This window comes from Taudactylus pleione, unplaced genomic scaffold, assembly GCF_031769625.1.
Source record: "Taudactylus pleione unplaced genomic scaffold, aTauple2 ptg000532l, whole genome shotgun sequence".
In the NCBI taxonomy this organism is placed as follows: domain Eukaryota; kingdom Metazoa; phylum Chordata; class Amphibia; order Anura; family Myobatrachidae; genus Taudactylus; species Taudactylus pleione.
Window position 1 is genome coordinate 2058866 of NW_028284934.1, and position 19693 is coordinate 2078558.

At 43.5% G+C, this 19693-nt stretch overlaps 1 protein-coding gene across 1 annotated transcript in view; it reads right to left on the reverse strand.

Moving 5' to 3' along the window:
• Positions 1-250: 250 nt before the first annotated feature.
• The window catches only part of LOC148501159 (3',5'-cyclic-AMP phosphodiesterase 4C-like), a 167925-nt gene continuing 148482 nt past the window's right edge, over positions 251-19693 (reverse strand). The window contains exons 13-15 of the mRNA XM_088450876.1: positions 7319-7441; positions 6224-6406; positions 251-5313 (exon numbers count right to left, since the gene is read on the reverse strand). Coding sequence (XP_088307002.1) covers positions 4720-5313; positions 6224-6406; positions 7319-7441 — 900 coding nt within the window. The 3' untranslated portion in view covers positions 251-4719. The remainder of the gene's footprint in view (positions 5314-6223; positions 6407-7318; positions 7442-19693) is intronic.

The following is a 19693-nucleotide window of genomic DNA, read 5'->3' on the forward strand; positions in this document are numbered from 1 at the left end:
GATCAACAGAGGATTTACTTTAGTGGATAAATCTTTTGTAAATTTAGTGGTTTGAAGGTAAATCTCACAGTGAAATCGCAGCAGGTCCTGTAGGGTTTAAAGCTCTCCCAAAGCCAACACTTAGTAAATTATGCCCATAGAGTGATAGGAATTTTTGGAAGGCAGAAAAAGAAATTCAATATTAAGCATTATAATGTTAGTAAAGAATGAAACATGCCCTGGAACAAAAACAATTCTTAGACAAAACGCAAAAAAGATAAAAGTATTTTATTAAGAAAAATAATAAAACACATATGGTTTGTGACATTTCTAAAAGAAACTTAGGCCCTCATTTATAAAAAGGTACTTTATATGTAAACCTCTTACAGCTCAATTGCATGAATACGAAGTTCAATATCTTAGTGTCCTTTTATTAATCAGGGGTTTAGAAACAATAATGATCAACAATTGTTCACTATTGCAGCAGTAATAAATGGCACATAGTCATCTTCTACACTTAGGTCCTCTATGGCTTACCTATTTTGATCTGTTGTTAACAAAAGGACCTTCATGAGTTTCCACCCAACAAACTGCTGTGAAAAACCGCTTCAATTGGGTGTTATAGGCATCTTTGTTGAGCTCACAGAAGCTGAGGAAAATAAAACCCAGCTTGATTAAAGAGCCTTCCTCACATACAGCACAGACATTGGTGCAACATTCAGCCATCATTTGTCCTTCAAAAGTGTAACGGTCACTGTATAAAGGGAACGTTGTAGTGTCTAAAAACTGTCAACATTCCTCATTTCCACTACTGTACAACACGTTGTTTAACATATAACTCCATATTTACCTGGTTTTCTTTCTAGTTACTCAGTAAAATGTATTCCATTTAGATGAAGCTTGGTCACCACCTATTATGAAGAGTATAATTGTTTTCCCATAAAAGATATCCTTAGTCAGTGGTTATTGTACAGGATTATTTCACAAATGTCTGCTCTGATGAAGTGGAAAGATGCCATTAACACCCACTGCAGCCCTCACCCAGCGTTTTATCCCTCTGCCTGAGCGGCATCATTACACTGATGTTGCTGAGAAGTGCAAGGTTATAGTAATGCAGCATTTTGAGTGCAAATCACAGTAAGATTAGATCAGAGACAAGAGAAGTGTGCACAGAAATGTGGTTTGGTTCAAAGTGAACTACAAAATACACTAAAATAAAGCAAATATTTTGCACAATAAATAAAATTGGAGCCCATTTTTCTTCTGCGGGTATTCTTATTTTTCAAGCCAAATGGAACGTCTTCCACTAATGAAGCACTGAATACAAACATTTACACATTAAACAGCATCCTTTGGGTAACGGAAGAATTCACATTTTTATTTTACAGTGCCAGCAACACTGTCTATTGAGAAAGATAAATCTGCTACTTGGCAGCACAATATATATCACTGCACATTATGGATGATCTCTGTGTCCCAATATTCCTGCTAGGTGCTGGCTGCTGGAAGGTAAAGCTGATCTAACAGTTACAGGCCCCTATGGGGCAGTGTTTTAGCTACTGCCATCAAATGGCACAGAGTGTTCGTATTTTGCTCTCGCTTAAGTAGCTGGAATTAACTAAACACATGATGATTGGAGAATATAAAAGACATTGGGTCTATTGATCAAATAGCCCCAAAAATAGGGTTTTACTATCACTGCCCTATCTTTTCAGGGCGATTTAACAAAAACAAATAAATACAAAATTGCTGAAGCAGCTGAGATGCTCAGTAGTCAGATCAGTTTTGAGAATGCCCCTGGAGCCCGACCTCAGACTCTCAGCTACAGACACCAAACAAATAAATAAAGAGTTAAATAAAAAGCTAGGAAAAAAATGTGAAAGAAAAATGCTTCATCTGAATAATAAGCATTTTCCTTGTTAGCACTATCTGCTGTCGCCATCCAGAGCACAGGAGGACAGACAGGAGTACTGCCGCTCTCATTGATAAATATGCAGAGAGCCCCAGGATGAAGGGATTGATAAATAGGGAGAGACAATAAATCCGGCAAAAACATCTGTTTGCACTGGGTTTAGTGCTCTTCTCCCTTTAATAAATAGGTCTTACCGTTGCTTCAGTATTTTCTACAATTGAATTTCATTAGAATACTCTAAAACCAAAGCTCTATCTGACTACCAATCCAAATTCCGAACCAAGTTTGCATATTCAAATTAAGCAGATTGAACATAAATGTTAACATTTTAGCATAGATTAAGCATATCTGTAATATTTATTAAGTGAAAGTAGTGTCTGGCTTTGTGGCCTCTAAGCCCATGAATGATTACTTGCTACAATTGCTTTAACCTTAACTGTGAAAAGATAGTTTTCCTATAATAAATTAATCTCTCCGCTTTGCGTCACATTTGAGTTTAGAAAAGTAAGAACACCCGTCAGCTGCCTGCTACACATCAATTCGTCAATAAGTACATACAACATTTCCATCATACCCTGAGGTTTAGACAATTGAGTGTTCCTATGTGAGTGTTACACACGTAGACAACACCTGTTCCCCCCAACATTCCATGATCAGGAAGGTTTTTAACATGGAAAAATAAAGCCAAAGACCCATGTTATGCATAATCCTTAGAGGCTTTGTATCATAGAAGAATGCGACTCGGATACCTTATAGCACATACACAAATGCAGACACCAATATTAATCCCGTGCCATCATAGACCCAGACACACTCAGCCATGTATTGTGCCTCATGGTGATAAAAAAGCTTGGCCAGGTGACACTGACCTCAGTCCAAGAACTTCTGTCAAGGTCCATATATTGGGGATTAAATACTAGTTTAGATCTTTGTGCTCCAACAGTATAACTTATAACTTGAAGTGCAGGGAATCTTTTCTGTCTCTTTGCTCTGTGTCTGCAATAAGCTCTATTATGTCCGATTTCATTTTTATGTTTTTATTTTTATTGAGAAACAGATATACAACCTAATGTTTGTAGTTGCTTGGAAAGTATATACAAACTCATGAGCTACCCATTACAAATTTAGCCTTCAGACTTTGAAAACCTGCTGTTTAGTAAATACACCCCTTTTTAGACCTGTATATGTAGATATTATTTCCAAACTTAGTGGTGTCCCAGTGGTTATACTCTTCTTACTCAGAAAATGGGCTATAGGAATTGTAGTCCAAACTTTCATTTCACAGGTTTAAAAAGGCAGAGCATTTACTTGTTGCTTGAGTCCCTTAGAAAACAATCCTTATAAAACAGTCATTACTATCCTGTGTTTTTACAATATTCATGGATCTGTATTTCACAACTGAGCACCATGAAATGTGTTGCAGTTTGATGAATGTTATAAAACTCCAGGAAATAACTACTGTTTTATAAAGATTGTTATATATGGAACTGGAACAACAAATAATTGCTGTAAACATGTTATATTATCGTCTGGACTACACTTCAATTCATAGATCCAGTTTTCATATCCGAGGATTATTGACTTTGATTTAAAGCAGCATTAGTAATAAAAACAAAACAAGCAGGCTTTAGCATTTATTACTAACGCCGTTTTAAATTCAGTGGTCAAAGCAGCTAATTGAAAACCTGCTGTTTAGTAAATATACCGCTAAATGTTGGTGTCAATAAACACACATTGGGTTTACATTGCATGGGGTAATGTGCCAAAATCTGCTGTCAATTAAACTACAGTTGTGGTTGTTATGGACTACAGATCATTTGTATACATGTACTTAGCCATGTTATTATATAATTACAATATACCATTTCTGAGAACTACTCACACTCAGCAGTATTAGGAGATAGCACTAAATACATTCTAAGGGAATTAAATATGGAACAGTCAGAAAAAAAAGGGAGTTATTAAAAGAACCTGTGAAGAAACAATTAATATTAGAATAATATGATTTCAGATGGAGAAATGTAAGATTAATTCAACACAATGTACTGCATATCGTATTTGATTATGACGCATATATCATACATAATGTAAGACACAGTCTTTGGGGAAAGGAAGAGTTAATGTATATAATGCTAGCATCTATTTCCAAGCAACTTCATACATTAGAGGCCTGCATTCTGCATTAGAACCATTTGTATCACACATAGCAAAGACAACAAGAGGAAAACTATAACTTAAATACAAGCTGACCCCATGTGAATGAGAGTCTTAACATTCATAGCTATAGGTGTACCCGTTTACATACATCATTATCACTTGTGTTGTTCTTCAGGAATTAAAGCAGAAAGTTTTGTTAAGGCAGACGCAGGCAAACTATGTCTTTCTTATTGGCTATTGAACTACAAATCCCAGGACTTGCAGGGCATGCTTGGTCATGTAGTTCAAGAGCAGTTAGAGAGTCACAGGTAGCAAAAGCCTGTGTTAGGGTATGTAAACTTTTACAAATAACTAATACTGCAAATATTTTAGCTATAGTTTCCCTTTTCACCTCCTTCCTACCAAAAAGAACAGTAACCCACTGGCAGCACAGGGTCTGCAAGTCAGTGCCTCTCTGCCAAAGATAAAAATGAAATAAAAGCAAGTGACATGTCATGTCCCATGCAGTTCCACCGAAGTTGTTTCTTAAGATATCAGTTCTGTCATTAATTTTTTTTCCTTTTTAAATACTTTTTTTTTTTTTCCTAAAAAATTCCAACCCTCCTCCACAAAAATAAAATGCAAAGTGTGCGTGGCTAAAAATAAAATAACAGTGGTGTGACCATTTCATGTTACGTTCCTAATGGAAGATATGTGATATTTCCCTCTTCGTCCAAACAGACTTCTGCTTTGCCCGTGGTCTCCTGCTTGGCCATGTTAGCGGGTGCAGCCCTTGTGGTACCAGTGTCCTTTTGTGGTAGCGTCCTTTCCGCTGTTAATTTTAGGTTATCAAAGTTCAAGATCCTTTTCTGTTTGGTTAGCGTATTCTTGGATGGGAGTTCTAAATGATCAAGCTTGCTGGATACACTCCTGCACGTGTCTCCTGGAGAAGGCTGATCAGCCTCATCACTACCCTGGGCTGATTCATCGGTGTTTTGGGTCTTTGAGTCACTGTTTTCCTCATCAACTGGGCTCTCGGTATCATCCTGCTCAGTGTCAGATTCTCCTTCTTCCTCCAGTGTCAGTTCAAACTGGAACTTGTCTCCTGCTGAGCTCCCCCGATCGGGATCTTGGTCTTCTGGGGGCGGGGATGGGCTCTGGGGAATCATGCTCTGATACCACTCCCTATTGTCCTCTAATGTGTCCAAAATTTCCTGGGCATCAGGGTGCACCAAGTCTGCCCAAGTCTCCCACAGAGGATGTACAATGTAGTCAATGAAACCCACCTGAAGAGAAAAAGCAATGACACAGTCCTTAGTATCAATATAATATAGTGCTCGTACAGTACACTCACTGCCTCACTTCAGTTCCTAATCATGTTAGTAAGTAAGCTGGATGTCCAACCTTTGCCAGGAAGGCACAATGCACAACTGCCAGGCAGGTACCATGCAACTTCACACACTTCAATCTTATGAAGTTTATTAGGCATTGATTGAATGTTTCATTTTCTTTTATATGCACAAATAAGTAAAGTTAAGGCATGATAAGAGAGGATGTATCTGAGAGGTGAATGCCATGTGCGAGTTACTACCCAATTAGGACAGGATTTTAGCACTTATTGGGCCTGATTCTGAGTTGGACACAATGCTGATATTAACGCAAATGTTTGAGGTTTTTCTACTGCAAATGCGTCTAAGAAGCTAAAAAGGTCACAGCGCACGGTGTGTGCGTAGAGTCACAGTACCGACTGAGACGCACAGCCTCAGAATTGTACTGGAAATGTCCTGGGCGTTCCTTTGCGGTGACGCGCGTAGATGCACTATCTTATGGGCGTGTTATGGGAGAGTCGCAGCCATGTTGCTAAATGACTTACATTGGAGACCATACTCTGACAGAGTATCTGCACCTAGCATGGGACAGATGCAAGTTCTGATGGTGAGTCCGATGGTTGTGACTAAAGATGCACATAGTAGGCGTCCCAGTCCTTGCTTATACAGACACACGCCTCCACACCAGTGGAAGGGGTTTTACTAACATCAGCATGAAGCCAGAGGCACAACTATGGCAAAAGACGCTAAAGCGGTCGCAGCAGCACACGACTCAGAATCAGCCCTATTGTCCCATCTATATTACAACCAGCAAGAAGAATGATTTCTGATTGCCTTTAATGAAGGGTTTATCACAGCTGAAGAGTACCTGTGATTTTTCAACCGAAGCGTTGTGCTTGTCACACATGGGACTGATCTCCATTCCCTTTTCCCTCTCCCGATCACCCTGATGGAAGAATTCAACAATGATCCGATCTGTCCACTGGCGATATAGCTCCAACGGTTTGGTAGGATTGCTGAGGTCTGCACAGTGGACCATGTTTTGAAGGACCTAGGCAGAGAGATACGTTATTCACATCTACTCCATCTTCCCATAATGCAAACCATACATGCACCAAGATCACTGTGCTCGAAACTTATCAGATACTAGAGAGAGAAAAAGCACCAACCAATCAGCTCCTAACTGTCATGTTACAGGCTGTGTTTGAAAAATGTCAGTTAGGTGCCAAATGGTTGGTACTTTATCTCTCTCTTAGTACATCTAGCCCTCTATTTGCAGTTGGCAGATCACTGCGATCTGCCTGTGTGTGCAGTGATCTGCCAATTACACTAACAGACGCCAATGAGATTTGCCTGCTTGGTCTGGGGGAATATAGATTACTATTCTAAATATTTACATGTACTTTTGTAAGGTTAAGTTCAAGTCAAAAACATGTTAGGAAATACATATTGTTTTTCTGTACATACAATTTGAATAAATATAAGAAGCAAAAAAAAACTGTAAAACATGACTGAAGCAAAAGAGTCCACAGCCCATCTGAGCAGGATTATTAGCTGGGGGTCACGCCCCCTCTAGGCTTCAGGCGCAAAACCTGCTTTTGTCACGGATGCACCTGCACCAAGGGGTGGCCCTTAGAAGCTGCCACTACTGGAGCCCAGTAATCCTCCCAGCGCCCTACCCGAGTGCAATGTGGGCCTATATGCACAGTTAGCTGGGAAAGGGAGAATTAGCTGGCCTTTAAAAAGTGTAACTGTACATAGATTTTTCAACCGTTACATGTGAAAGGTGATGTCTGATTGGAAAAATGGTGGCAGCTGATTGGGCGTAAATTGCTGTCCCACAAATACAGTGATGCAAAATTTAAATATGTTTTTGTTTGGCTGTAATTTGGCCAAGACTAGGAATAACCACAAATCTGCTAATTGTTTTATCCCAAAAACAGACAATTTTCCTTTTTGTTACCTGTATGCGATCAGAGTAATTATCCAGCAGCAGGACTCCCAAGCTGGTCACTTTCTTGGTTTCCACCATAGTCTTCAGGTCAGCCAGTAGATTCATGTGTTTGGACATATCTGTAGCCAGTACCTAAAAAAAGATAATTAATTTAGTTCACAGAGGTGAAGAGTTTTCAGACATTTAATTTAAGGAACAGTTAGCTTCTTCCACAAAAATAGAAATCAAAGGGCAGGTGTACCGTTTAAGCACTAGGACCCATACTATACCTAACTTGATACATATGTATACTTAATGCTGCAACAGAAAAGGTAAAACCAATTACCGAAATACAGGTATAGGTACCAGGGTTGTTGTGAGTCTTGCCAGGTCCTGGTTATTTGGGGGTGAAGGGGGGGAACCCGTATGCAAATCCAAGGGGGGGGGGGGGCACTGCCACTGACAGGTAAGGGAGGGGGGAGGCGGCGGACCTAGGCCCCTCCAGCAATTAGAACCTGCTCCTCACCCTCTCTCGGTGCCCCTGATAGGTACCAGTCTGTTTGAGGTCACAGTGTTGTGGTATATATAGTAGCTAGACACAATTTGGTTTTTGAGATTATCGAACACACAAGAACTTTGGGGGTTTAAGTCGAACAGAGTCCCAGATTCAAATCGCTTTGAGGTTCCAAGTGGAATAGAGTCTGACTCTGGTCTTCTCGCAATTCGGAACTCAGATTTAAAAACCAGATCTTGTGTGTTTTGGATTGCATTTAAGACCCTCCTCGTGGTTTCAGGTGCTGTGAGGTGGGCAAAATTGATTGGAAATTAAAGTTATTGGTGTTAATACTATAGAAAAAAACACGTCCAAGTTACATGGTTTTAGCTGTTTTTGTCAATTTTTAAATAAATCCAAAACCGAATCTGTACCAAAACACTTAAGAGTGGTTTTGGCAAAATCAAATCAAAAACACGGGGAGTCCGCGCGGTATGCAGTCAGGAAGCCGGCGGACGTAATCCCGACGGCCGGCTTCCCGACTGCTTTATCGTGGCGAGGGTTAAATGACAGACGTCTAAATCTAGACGCCTGTCATTTTACCGACGCCAAGAGACCGGCGCCTGGCATCCCGATTGATGTGATGCTGGGCGCCGACAGCCGCGGGGGGGGGGGGGGGGGGAGGGTTAGGTTTAGGGCTCCAGGGGGGGACTTAGGGTTAGGCATCCCCCTGGGAGGTTAGGGATAGGGGGGGGGGGTTAAGTTAGTGAATACTTACCTGGGGACGATCAGGATTTTCACCCATGTCGGGTGGTAATTCATACCGATTCCGTCCGCGCACATTTCTAGTACCAAAAACCTCATCTTAATTCCATAGTTTTGCAGCGTTCACTATACATATGTTCCTCAATGTGTTTAGAAAAGATCTAGTGCTTTAAGTTTTAGCTATGCTCTGGTTTGTATTTTATGCATCAAATATGGTGTGTGGACCAATCATTTTGCCTTTGTGTACCCTATTTCCTGTGCATTATGTCACCACTATGTCTCAAATGAAAAAAATAAAGACTTTCATGGACAACCAAGGACCATACAGCAAACTCTGTAACCTGTTTATAATTATGACATAAGGGGATACCCATCATTTGGCATAACTCCTCAGCCGGTAAGGTTGTTTACAGTAAGTGCTGTGACACTGAGCCATGACCTTGTTCAAGAACTGGTAGAAGCAAACACTAGATTCAGGAAAGGAGAAGACATTTTCTAGCAGAAACCTTGGCTACTGCCATTAATAAACAAATATATGATACCACGCGACCCGTGGAATAGACAGATTGCCAGCACAGGATTAGGAAGGAATTTGGCTATGATTTACTGAGTTTTAATGTTTTCTTCCTGGATCTACTGAAGATGTTTACAATAATTGGTGGAATACATTAGGATGAACAAATTAATTTTATGTTTGCGCCTTTTTATTTATCTATGTGTAATTAAAAAAGTTAAACTTTTATTTGGTATGCATTAAAAGAAGAATATCAATCTCACAATATCTATCTCTCTTGATATATATATATATATATATATATATATATATATATATATATATATATATAGAGTCAGGTGCATAAATATTGGGACATTGACAGAATTGTCATATTTTGGCCTCTGTTCACTACCACAATGGCTTTGAAATGAAACAAACAAGATGTGCTTTAACTGCAGACTTTCAGATTTAATTTGAGGGTAATTACATCCAAATCAGGTGAACGTTGTAGGAATTACAACGGTTTCTATATGTGCCTCCCACTTTTTAAGGGGCCAAAAGTAATGGGACAAACTAAACAATCCTAAATCTAACTTTCACTTTTTAATACTTTGTTACAAATCCTTTGCAGGCAATTACAGCCTGAAGTCTGGAATGCATAGACATCACCAGACGCTGGGTTTCATCCCTGGAGATGCTCTGCCAGGCCTCTACTGCAAATGTCTTCAGTTCCTGCTTGTTCTTGGGGCATTTTTCCCTTCAGTTTTGTCTTCATCAAGTGAAATGCATGCTCAATCAGATTCAGGTCAGGGGATTGACTTGGCCATTGCATAACATTCCACTTTTTAGCCTTAAAAAACTCTTTGGTTGCTTTTGCAGTATGCTATGGGTCAGTGTCCATCTGCACTGTGAAGCGCCGTCCAATGAGTTCTGAAGCATTTGACTGAATAGGAGCATATAATATTGCCCGAAACACTTCAGAATTAATTCTGCTGCTTTTGTCAGCAGTCACATCATCAATAAATACAAGGGAACCAGTTCCATTGGCAGCCATACATGCCCACGCCATGACCTTACCACCACCATGCTTCACTGATGAGGTGGTATGTTTTAGATCATGAGCAGTTCCTTTCCTTCTCCACACTCTTCTCTTCCCATCACTCTGGTACAAGTTGATATTTGTCTCATCTGTCCATAGGATGTTGTTCCAGAACTGTAATGGCTTTTTTAGATGTTGTTTGGCAAACTCTAATCTGGTCTTCCTGTTTTTGAGGCTCACCAATGGTTTACATCTTGTGGTGAACCCTCTATATTCACTCTTGTGAAGTCTTCTCTTGATTGTTGACTTTGACACATATACACCTACCTCCTGGAGAGTGTGCTTGATTTGGCCAACTGTTGTGAAGGTGTTTTTCTTCACCAGGGAAATAATTCTTCTGTCATCCACCACAGTTGTTTTCTGTGGTCTTCCGGGCCTTTTGGTGTTGCTGAGCTCTCCGGTGCGTTCTTTCTTTTTAAGAATGTTCCAAACAGTTGATTTGGCCACACCTAATGTTTTTGCTATCTCTCTGATGGGTTTGATTTGATTTTTCAGCCTAATGATGGCTTGCTTCACTGACAGTGACAGCTCTTTGGGTCTCATATTGAGAGTCAACAGCAACTGATTCCAAAAGCAAATGTCACACCTAGAATCAACTCCAGACCTTTTACCTGCTTAATTGATAATGAAATAATGAGGGAATAGCCCACACCTGTCCATGAAATAGCTTTTGAGTTGATAGTCCCATTACTTTTGGCCCCTTAAAAAGTGGTAGGCACATATAGAAACCGTTGTAATTCCTACACCGTTCACCTGATTTGGATGTAATTACCCTCAAATTAAATCTGAAAGTCTGCAGTTAAAGCACATCTTGTTTGTTTCATTTCAAAGCCATTGTGGTGGTGAATAGAGGCCAAAATATGAAAATTCGGTCAATGTCCCAATATTTATGCACCTGACTGTATATATTATACACACACACACACACACACACACACACACACAGTCTTGCAAAAGTATTCACCTCCACCCCCCCCCCCTTTGCATATTTCATGTTTTGTTGCCTCACAACCTGGAATTGAAATGGATTGTGTGAAGGTGTGCATCATTTCATTCACAGAACATGCCTACAACTGTGAAGTTTTGATTTTTTTATATTGTGAATCAAACAGCATTTAGGACAACATAACAGAAAACTTCAGCGTGCATGACTATTCACCCCCCTAAGGTCAATACTTTGTTGAGCCACCTTTTGTGGCAATTACAGCTGCAAATTGCTTTGAATAAGTCTCTATGAGCTTGCCACATCTTGCCCCTAGGATTTTTGCCCATTCCTCAAGGCCAGGTCCTTCATTTTGGATGGTTTCCGCTTGCGAACAGCAATCTTCAAGTCTGACCACAGATTCCCAATTGGATTGAGATCTCGGCTTTGACTAGGCCATTCCAACACATTTAAATGTTTCCCCTTAACCACTGGAGTGTTGCTTTAGCAGTATGCTTGGGTCATTGTCCTGCTGGAAGGTGAACCTCCGTCCCAGTGTTAAATCACAGGCAAACTGAAATAGGTTTTGCTTAAGAATATCCCTGTATTTAGCACCATCCATCTTTCCCTCGACTCAAATCAATTTCCCAGTCCTTGCTGCTGAAAAGCATCCCCACAGCATGATGCCACCACCATGTTTCACTGTGGAGATGGTGTTCTTGGGGTGATGGGATGTGTTGGGTTTGCGCCAGACATAGCGTTTTCCTTGGTGGCCGAAAAGTTACATTTTAGTCTCATGTGACCAGAGCACCTTCCTCCATACATTTGGGGAGTTGCCCACATGCCTTTTGGCAAACTCAAATCGTGTCTTCTTATTTTTATCACTAAGTAATGGCTATTTTCTGGCCACTCTTCCATAAAGCCCAGCTCTATGAAGTGTACGGCTTTTCTTCTTCGGGGTCCATGGGGTCCACAGCCATCACATTGGGGTTTATGGTTTATTCATCCAGGCACCAAACAGTTAATCCAAGCTCTCAGCTCCCAGGATGCACTAGGTCCTCCCCCATATACCCCACCCCTGGTCACAGGACGTCAGTTGTTCTGTTTGGTGCGAGAAGGCACCACACTAACAGTGGGACTGCTGGAGCAGTCCTGAAGACCTAGTTTTTTTTTTTTTTATTATTTACTTTAAAGCAGGTGGCACGTGTTCCCTGGGGAACCATGCGTCAATAAACGCACGGGTCCCTGCTTCATCTACCCCCGCCGGCGCCGCAATGCTAGTCTCGGCTAGTGCTTTCAGCAGGGGCTTAGACTCTGGACTGCGACTGGGATGCAGGTGAGCAGGACCATGGGCGGCCGCTGACGCCACGGTCACAAGTGGTCCGTCCTCCGGCATAGAGACTGGCCGGGGGCCTGCTGTGTGGGCAGCCAGTCTACCTGGGTCTGCTTTCAGAGGACCACCGGGATGTAAAGTCTTGCAGCCGGGGGGGGGGGGGGGGGGGGGGGAAGTATGGCGGCGGCCATGTCAGTTGCCGGGTGGTCCATGCAGCATAGGGGAGGTATGTTTCCCTGGCGGCCCCTCCCCCAACCCGAACTACGGCCCTCCTGAGGTCCCGCCTTTGGGTTGCTCCACCCAGCTTCCTATTTGAGTCAGCTACACACCACACTCAGTGCTCTCTATGGCTGTTGCTCAGGAAGCATTGGGTCAGTCTCCCTGTATACTTCTCCTCTGGGATCATTTATACAGAAGCTCCATATATGCTACTAGGCTTTGCTAATTATAGTGCATGGGAGCCTAAGCAAATTGAATAGACTCTGCTAAGTATATATGCATTGTTTGTGACCTGTGAAACTGTGTGTATGTACTGCTTACATTTCATTACCGTTTCTTTCCCTGCAGCCGGTGTGTGGGGTGGGGTCACATATATTTTAAAGTGTAAATTCTATATATATGTCAAAAGATTCTGAAAGGCAGGTGGCTGAGGCCTCTCTTTTGATATCATGTGTAGCCTGTAAGGCAGGTTTGTCCTCTCAGGATTTTGTGCAAAATGGCTTATGTGTTCGCTGTTTTAGAGAGTCTCCACAGCAATCAAATTTGCCGCCATCGGGTCAGGAACCCCCTTGTGCTGCTTTTTCCCAGATCATGGCCCAGGTGGCCGAAAGATTGCTAGTTCCAGCTGCTCCGGGGATGAAAGTTCAGCAGCAATTGCAGCCAGCTGTATTTATGCCTCCTATGTTGCCATTTTGGATGGATATGTATGCGCATGGGCAAGCAGGCCCTTCGTCATCTTTGACTTTTCAGCAACCGCCTCAGTTGGCCAAACCTGTACAGCCAAAAGCTAGAAGGCGTTTGGCTGCGCAGGCAAGTCAGGACACAGATTCTGATTTGTCTTCTGAGGAGGATGAAGTATCCTCTCAGGGATCTCTCTCCACAGAAGAGGGGGATCTTTTCCCAGTGGCTGATGTCCCATTCTTAATTAGGGCGGTCAAAGTGGTTTTGAATATCGAGGAGGCAGAGCCTATACATAAGAAGGCTCCGGTGTTTAAACGCCAGAGGGTGGTCAAAGCGGAGTTTCCCGAGTCGGAGCATTTATTGGAACTTTTGGGCGAAGCTTGGAAAGCTCCGGACAAGAGGTTCCATGTGGCTAAAAAGATTTCGGCTTTATATCCGTTTTCTTCTCAGCAGTGTTCTAAATGGGAGGTTCCACCATCAGTAGATACGTATGTGGTACATTTAATGAAGTCTTCCACTTTACCAGTACCTTCAGCCTGTTCCCTTAAACATCCTACTGGTAGGAGGCTGGAGGGTTGCTTTAAGACGATTTTTTCAATCTCAGGGGCAGCTACCCGGCTGGCAATGGCTACAGCCTGGGTGGCTAGAGCCATAGAAGAATGGATGAAGGCTTTGGCTGAGTCCTTACCTGAGTTGTCCAAAGAACAGCAGGATATAGTTTACTATGTGAATGAGGCTTCTTCTTACCTTGGAGAGGCAGCTCTAGAAGCAGGAATATTGTCTGCCAGAGCTTCAGCAGCCTCTGTGGTCGCTCGTAGAGCATTATAGTTAAGAGATTGGAAGGCTGATTCAGGATCCAAGAGGGCCTTAGAGTCTCTACCCTTCACAGGTGGAGTCCTTTTCGGTTCAGAATTGGACAAAATTGTAGCCTCGGTGGCAGCCTCTAAGGCTGCTGGGTTACCCTCAGCATCAGGGTCTAGACAAAGGTCTTCTTCCTTTCGTACCTTTCGGCCTCAGGCAAAGGTCAGAGAGCAGTCTTTTGGTAGAGCAGGTGTTGGTAGAAAGCCATCACCTAAAAAGCCCTGGCAAACCAAACGCCCGGGTTCCAAGCCACAGGATAAAACAGTGGCCTGATGGGACGGGCCTCCCCCTGGGGGATCCCAGGGTAGGAGGCAGACTTCTTCGGTTTTCAAGCGTCTGGCGTCTCACAACAACAGATGCCTGGGTTCGGGAAAGTTTCCCAGGGTTATGCCCTAACGTTTTGGAGAAGTCTGCCCCAAAGGTTTTTTTCCGTACCCCTGCCTGTGGGGTCGGCGAAAGCATTGGCTATACAGCAAGCTGTTCTCTCCCTGTTGAAGACAGGGGTGATTGTCTGAGTGCCACAGGAACAGGTTCAAAAAGGGTTTTATTCCAACCTGTTTCTGGTTCGGAAGCCAAATGGGTTTTTCTGACCAGTTCTAAATTTAAGGGACCTCAATACGTTCATACGGGTACCCAGGTTTCATATGGAGACCCTGAAGTCAATAGTATTAGCCTTGGAACCGGGGGACTTCATGGTATCCCTCGATATTCAAGACGCTTATTTACATGTGCCCATTGTGGTATCCCATCAACAGTTTCTGCGGTTTGTAGTAGGGCAGGACCATTTTCAGTTTCAGGCATTACCGTTCGGCCTGTCCACAGCCCCCCGGGTTTTTACCAAAAGTCATGGCGGTGACAATGGTAGCCCTCAGGCGCCAGGGTCAGAGTTTTGCCCTACTTAGACGATCCCCTTCTGCTAGGGCAGTCTCCGCAGGAGTTGATGAGGCATCTCGAGATGACAATCTCTTGTTTGCAGAGGCACGGTTGGATTGTGAACTGGAAGAAATCCTTCCTTCAACCAGCACAACAGTTGGTGCACTTAGGAGCACGACTGGACTCGGTAAAGCAGAGATTGTATTTACCGGAAGAGAGGATTGCGGTCCTACAGGGACGCATACGCAATCTTTTACACAACAGGCAAGTATCAGTGCATGCGGCCATGCGAGTGCTGGGGTCAATGGTATCCACCTTCAGCATGGTGCAATACGCACAGTTCCACTCCCGGCCGTTGCAACGGTGGGTTCTCTCACGCTGGAACAGGGATTATCGGTCGATAAAATCTCAGAAGATCTACCTCTCCCCAGAGATCAGGTTGTCCCTGTCCTGGTGGCTACGGACGGACCACCTCAACCAGGGTTGGCCGTTTTGGATATCAGATTGGACTCTCCTCTCCACCGATGCCAGTCTTCGGGGTTGGGGAGCAGTGTTAGGCCCGCATGTCTTCCAGGGAAGATGGACAAGGGCAGAAAGTTGTCTACCCATAAATGTACTGGAACTGAGGGCAGTTTTCAGGGCATTGGTACAATCCCAGGATCTTGTGCACGGCAGGCCGGTGCAAGTACAGTCCGACAATGTTACCACGGTAGCTTACCTAAATCGGCAGGGAGGCACCCGAAGTCGGGGAGCCATGGCAGAAGTGTCAAGGATCCTAATATGGGCAGAACACCATCTTCCTGCGATAACAGCAGTTTTTGTACCAGGCGTACAAAATGTGGAGACAGACTTTCTAAGTCGGCAAGACATAGACGCGGGGGAGTGGGCTCTCCACCGCAGGTATTCCAGGTCTTGGTGGACAGATGGGGTATTCCAGAGATAGACCTTATGGCCTCAAATCGCAACCACAAGGTCGCCAGGTACGGGTCCAGGACCAGGGACCCACGGGCAGACTTCACGGATGCGTTGTCAGTAAGCTGGAAGTTCGGGCTGGCGTATCTTTTTCCGCCCCTAGCTCTTCTTCCCAGGGTAGTCAGAAAACTCAAACAAGAAGACACCATGGTGATATTGATAGCCCCTGCTTGGCCCAGGCGCCATTGGTTCACCGATCTACAAAACCTCTCAGTGGAAACGCCTTGGCCACTTCCTCTCAGGCGAGATCTGCTGCTACAGGGTCCCTGCTGGTATCCGGATCTCCCTCGGTTAGCTTTGACGGCATGGCTCTTGAGGCCTCCGTTTTAAGAGCCAAAGGATTGTCAAAGCCAGTTATAAAGACCATGATGAGGGCACGAAAGCCTTCTTCTGCCCAGGTTTACTATAGGGTTTGGCGTGCTTTTTTCAGTGGTGTAAACTGAGAAAATATGATCCTAGTGTGTTTAGGATCTCCCGAGTACTCGCTTTTTTCCAGTCAGGGTTAGAGCGGGGTCTTCGCCTGGCCTCCCTAAGAGTGCAGGCTTCTGCGCTTGGAGTTTGGTACCAGCATAGGGTTGCTTCGTTGCCTGATGTAAAAACCTTTTTTCAGGGGGTTTTGAGGGTGCAGCCTCCGTTCGTTCCTCCGGTAGCACCACGGGACCTGTCTTTAGTTCTTAAAGCTTTACAGGCTTCCCCCTTTGAGCCATTGGAGTCGGTAGATCTCAAATGGTTAACAGCAAAAACTATTTTTCTTTTGGCCATTGCTTCTGCTCGTAGGGTGTCCGACCTGGCAGCCTTGTCAGTTCGCTCTCCTTTTCTATTTTTCCACCAGGATAGAGCGGTGCTGCGGACCCGAGCAGGATATCTCCCTATGGTGGTATCACAATTTCATATAAACGAAGAAATTGTGGTCCCAGCTTTTCATGTGTCAGGGCTGTCCTTAGGTGAGGCTTCCCTGGATGTTATGCGTGCTTTACGTATTTACGTGGAGCGACCCAGCAAGTTGAGGAAGTCTGATTCTCTTTTTGTTCTTTATGGCTGCCAAAAGCGGGGATGGCCAGCCAATAAGCAGACTTTAGCAAGATGGTTTCCTATGACCATATCACAGGCATATACTCAGGTGGGTCGTAGAGTGCCAGACTCGATCAGGGCACACTCTACGCGGTCTGTGGGTCCTTCATGGGCAGCCCGCTGGGGCGCGTCTGCGGAACAATTGTGTAAGGCAGCCACGTGGTCTGTCCACACCTTTATATATAAAATATTATGCATTTGACATCTTTGCCTCTCAGGATGCCTCCTTTGGGCGCAGGATCCTCCTTCCGAGACACAGGAGCGTTCCCGCCCTTAGGGGTACTGCTTGGGTATATCCCCAATGTGATGGCTGTGGACCCCATGGACCCCGAAGAAGAAAATAGGAGTTATGGTATGACATACCTTTGTTAGCTCCTTTTCTTCGAGGTCCATGGGGTCCACAGGACACCCACCCTAACGCACCTAGTGTTAATGGGTAGTTTTGTTGTATCTCTTAAGTGTTTCCCACGTTGTGAGAGAATGTCTAGAGAACATATGTCCTTCCTTCTTACCTCTTTTTTTTTTTTCTCGTGGTGGGCTTTGTGACAAAATGACGCCCTGTGACCAGAGGCGGGGTATATGGGGGAGGACCTAGTGCATCCTGGGAGCTGAGAGCTTGGATTAACTGTTTGGTGCCTGGATGAATCCATAAACCCCAATGTGATGGCTGTGGACCCCATGGACCTCGAAGAAAAGGAGTTAACAAAGGTATGTCATACCATAACTCCTATTATTGTATTCACATGCACAGATACACTAGTCTCTGCAACTCCTTCAGGGTTACCTTTGGTCTTTGTGCTGCCTCTCTGATCAATGCCCTCCTTGCCCGGTCTGTGAATTTTGGTGGGCGGCACTCTCTTGGCAGGTTTGTTGTGGTACCATGTTCTTTCCATTTGATGATGATGGATTTGATGGTACTCCGGGGGATCATCAAAGATTTGGTTATTTTTTTTTTTTTATAACCCAACCCAGAATTGTACTTCTCAACAACTTTGTCCCTGACTTGTTTGGAGAGCTACTTGGTCTTCTTGGTGTGATGCCTCTTGCTTAGTGGTGTTGCAGCCTCTGGGACCTTTCAGAAAATGTGTGTTTATACTGACAGATCATGTGACACTTAGATTTCACACAGGTGGACTTCATTTCACTAATTATGTGACTTCTGAAGGTAATTGGTTGCACCAAAACTTTTGAGGGGCTTCATAGCAAAGGGGGTGATTACATATGCACATGCCAATTTTCTGAATTTTATTTATAAAGATTCTTTTTTATATATATTTTTCGCATTTCACTTCACCAAATTAGACTATTTTGTGCAGATCCATCACATAAAATTCAGATAAAAAAATAAATAAATTACAGGTTATAATGTAACAAAAAAGGTAAAAAGCCAAGGGATGTGAATACTTTTGCAAGGCACTAATATTACATATATATTAGTCCCAACAGTCCGCACTCACACACCAACAATATTCAGCAAAGGGGTGCCCCACTAAGGTAAATGGCAATCCCTATAACAATAATAGAAAAAGTTATGGTCACTTGGGCCAAAAGAGGGCACTCACCAGTATAAGGAAAATGAAGGCTTTATTAATTCAACAGGGTACGTATCACAAGTCGACGTATGGATATGGACAGTAAGGAGTATTGAGGGAGGTGGCAATGAAAGATCTATGCATTCTAATGCTTAATGTTGGCTGGCAGTTGCAGATTCAGGGGGAGGGATCTAAAGGGGCCTATCCATTAGCAGATAAATTGAACAATGGTTTTTAGAGGCAATTCTACAACATTTAGCTATCTGGATCACAACTGGAGAAGGGCCTCATTGAATTAACATATGTGTCTTTACTTGGACACCTATGTTAACTACAATGGCAGAACTAAGATGGACATTATTAGCAACAAGGTAAGTACTTATACCCCTTTTATACAGTGTCAAAAATCCTGGGTTGATGCGCATCAACCCAGGATTTGTGGCGGTGTAATGGATCCAGCCAGGTCCACGAACCCGGTGATCCATAACAGGTAAACTGCAGGGTTGGCCACGGGTTGTTCCCGTGTCACCCTGCAGTGTAAACGGCGCAAGACCTGCATAACAAAGCAGGCCGGACAATTGGCTGGCTTAAGTAACGCTTGGCGTTGACGTCATCTCCAAGCGTCCACTTTTATGACAGAAGAGCCGGGTCTGGTGTAAAACGGTGCCGACTCAGGAATATGCTGGATCGGCGCAGGGTCTGATCCAGCGGGAACACTGTTCCTCCTCCCGGATCAGACCTGGCATTTAGGTCTAAAAGCGGAATTGGTTTTTAGCCGTTAATGGAAGGGGTTCAGTTAAATTTTAGCAATTGTCTTGGGCTTTTGGTTATAGTATACATATACATAGTATATAGTTATAGTATAGCATCCATGAGTACAGTACGCAGTTTAATTAATGGCACACCAAAACTCAAACCAGAAATTTATCTTTGAAATGACGCTCAGAAAGGTATACACCCAACCGAACTAGCAACAAACAATAAATGCTGAATTTTAAATAGGTAATCAGGAATGTAGAGGGCTGCAGAGAGCACCACCCATCCCTTAAAAAAAAAAATCGTAATGTAAACCCCTTCTTTAATGAATA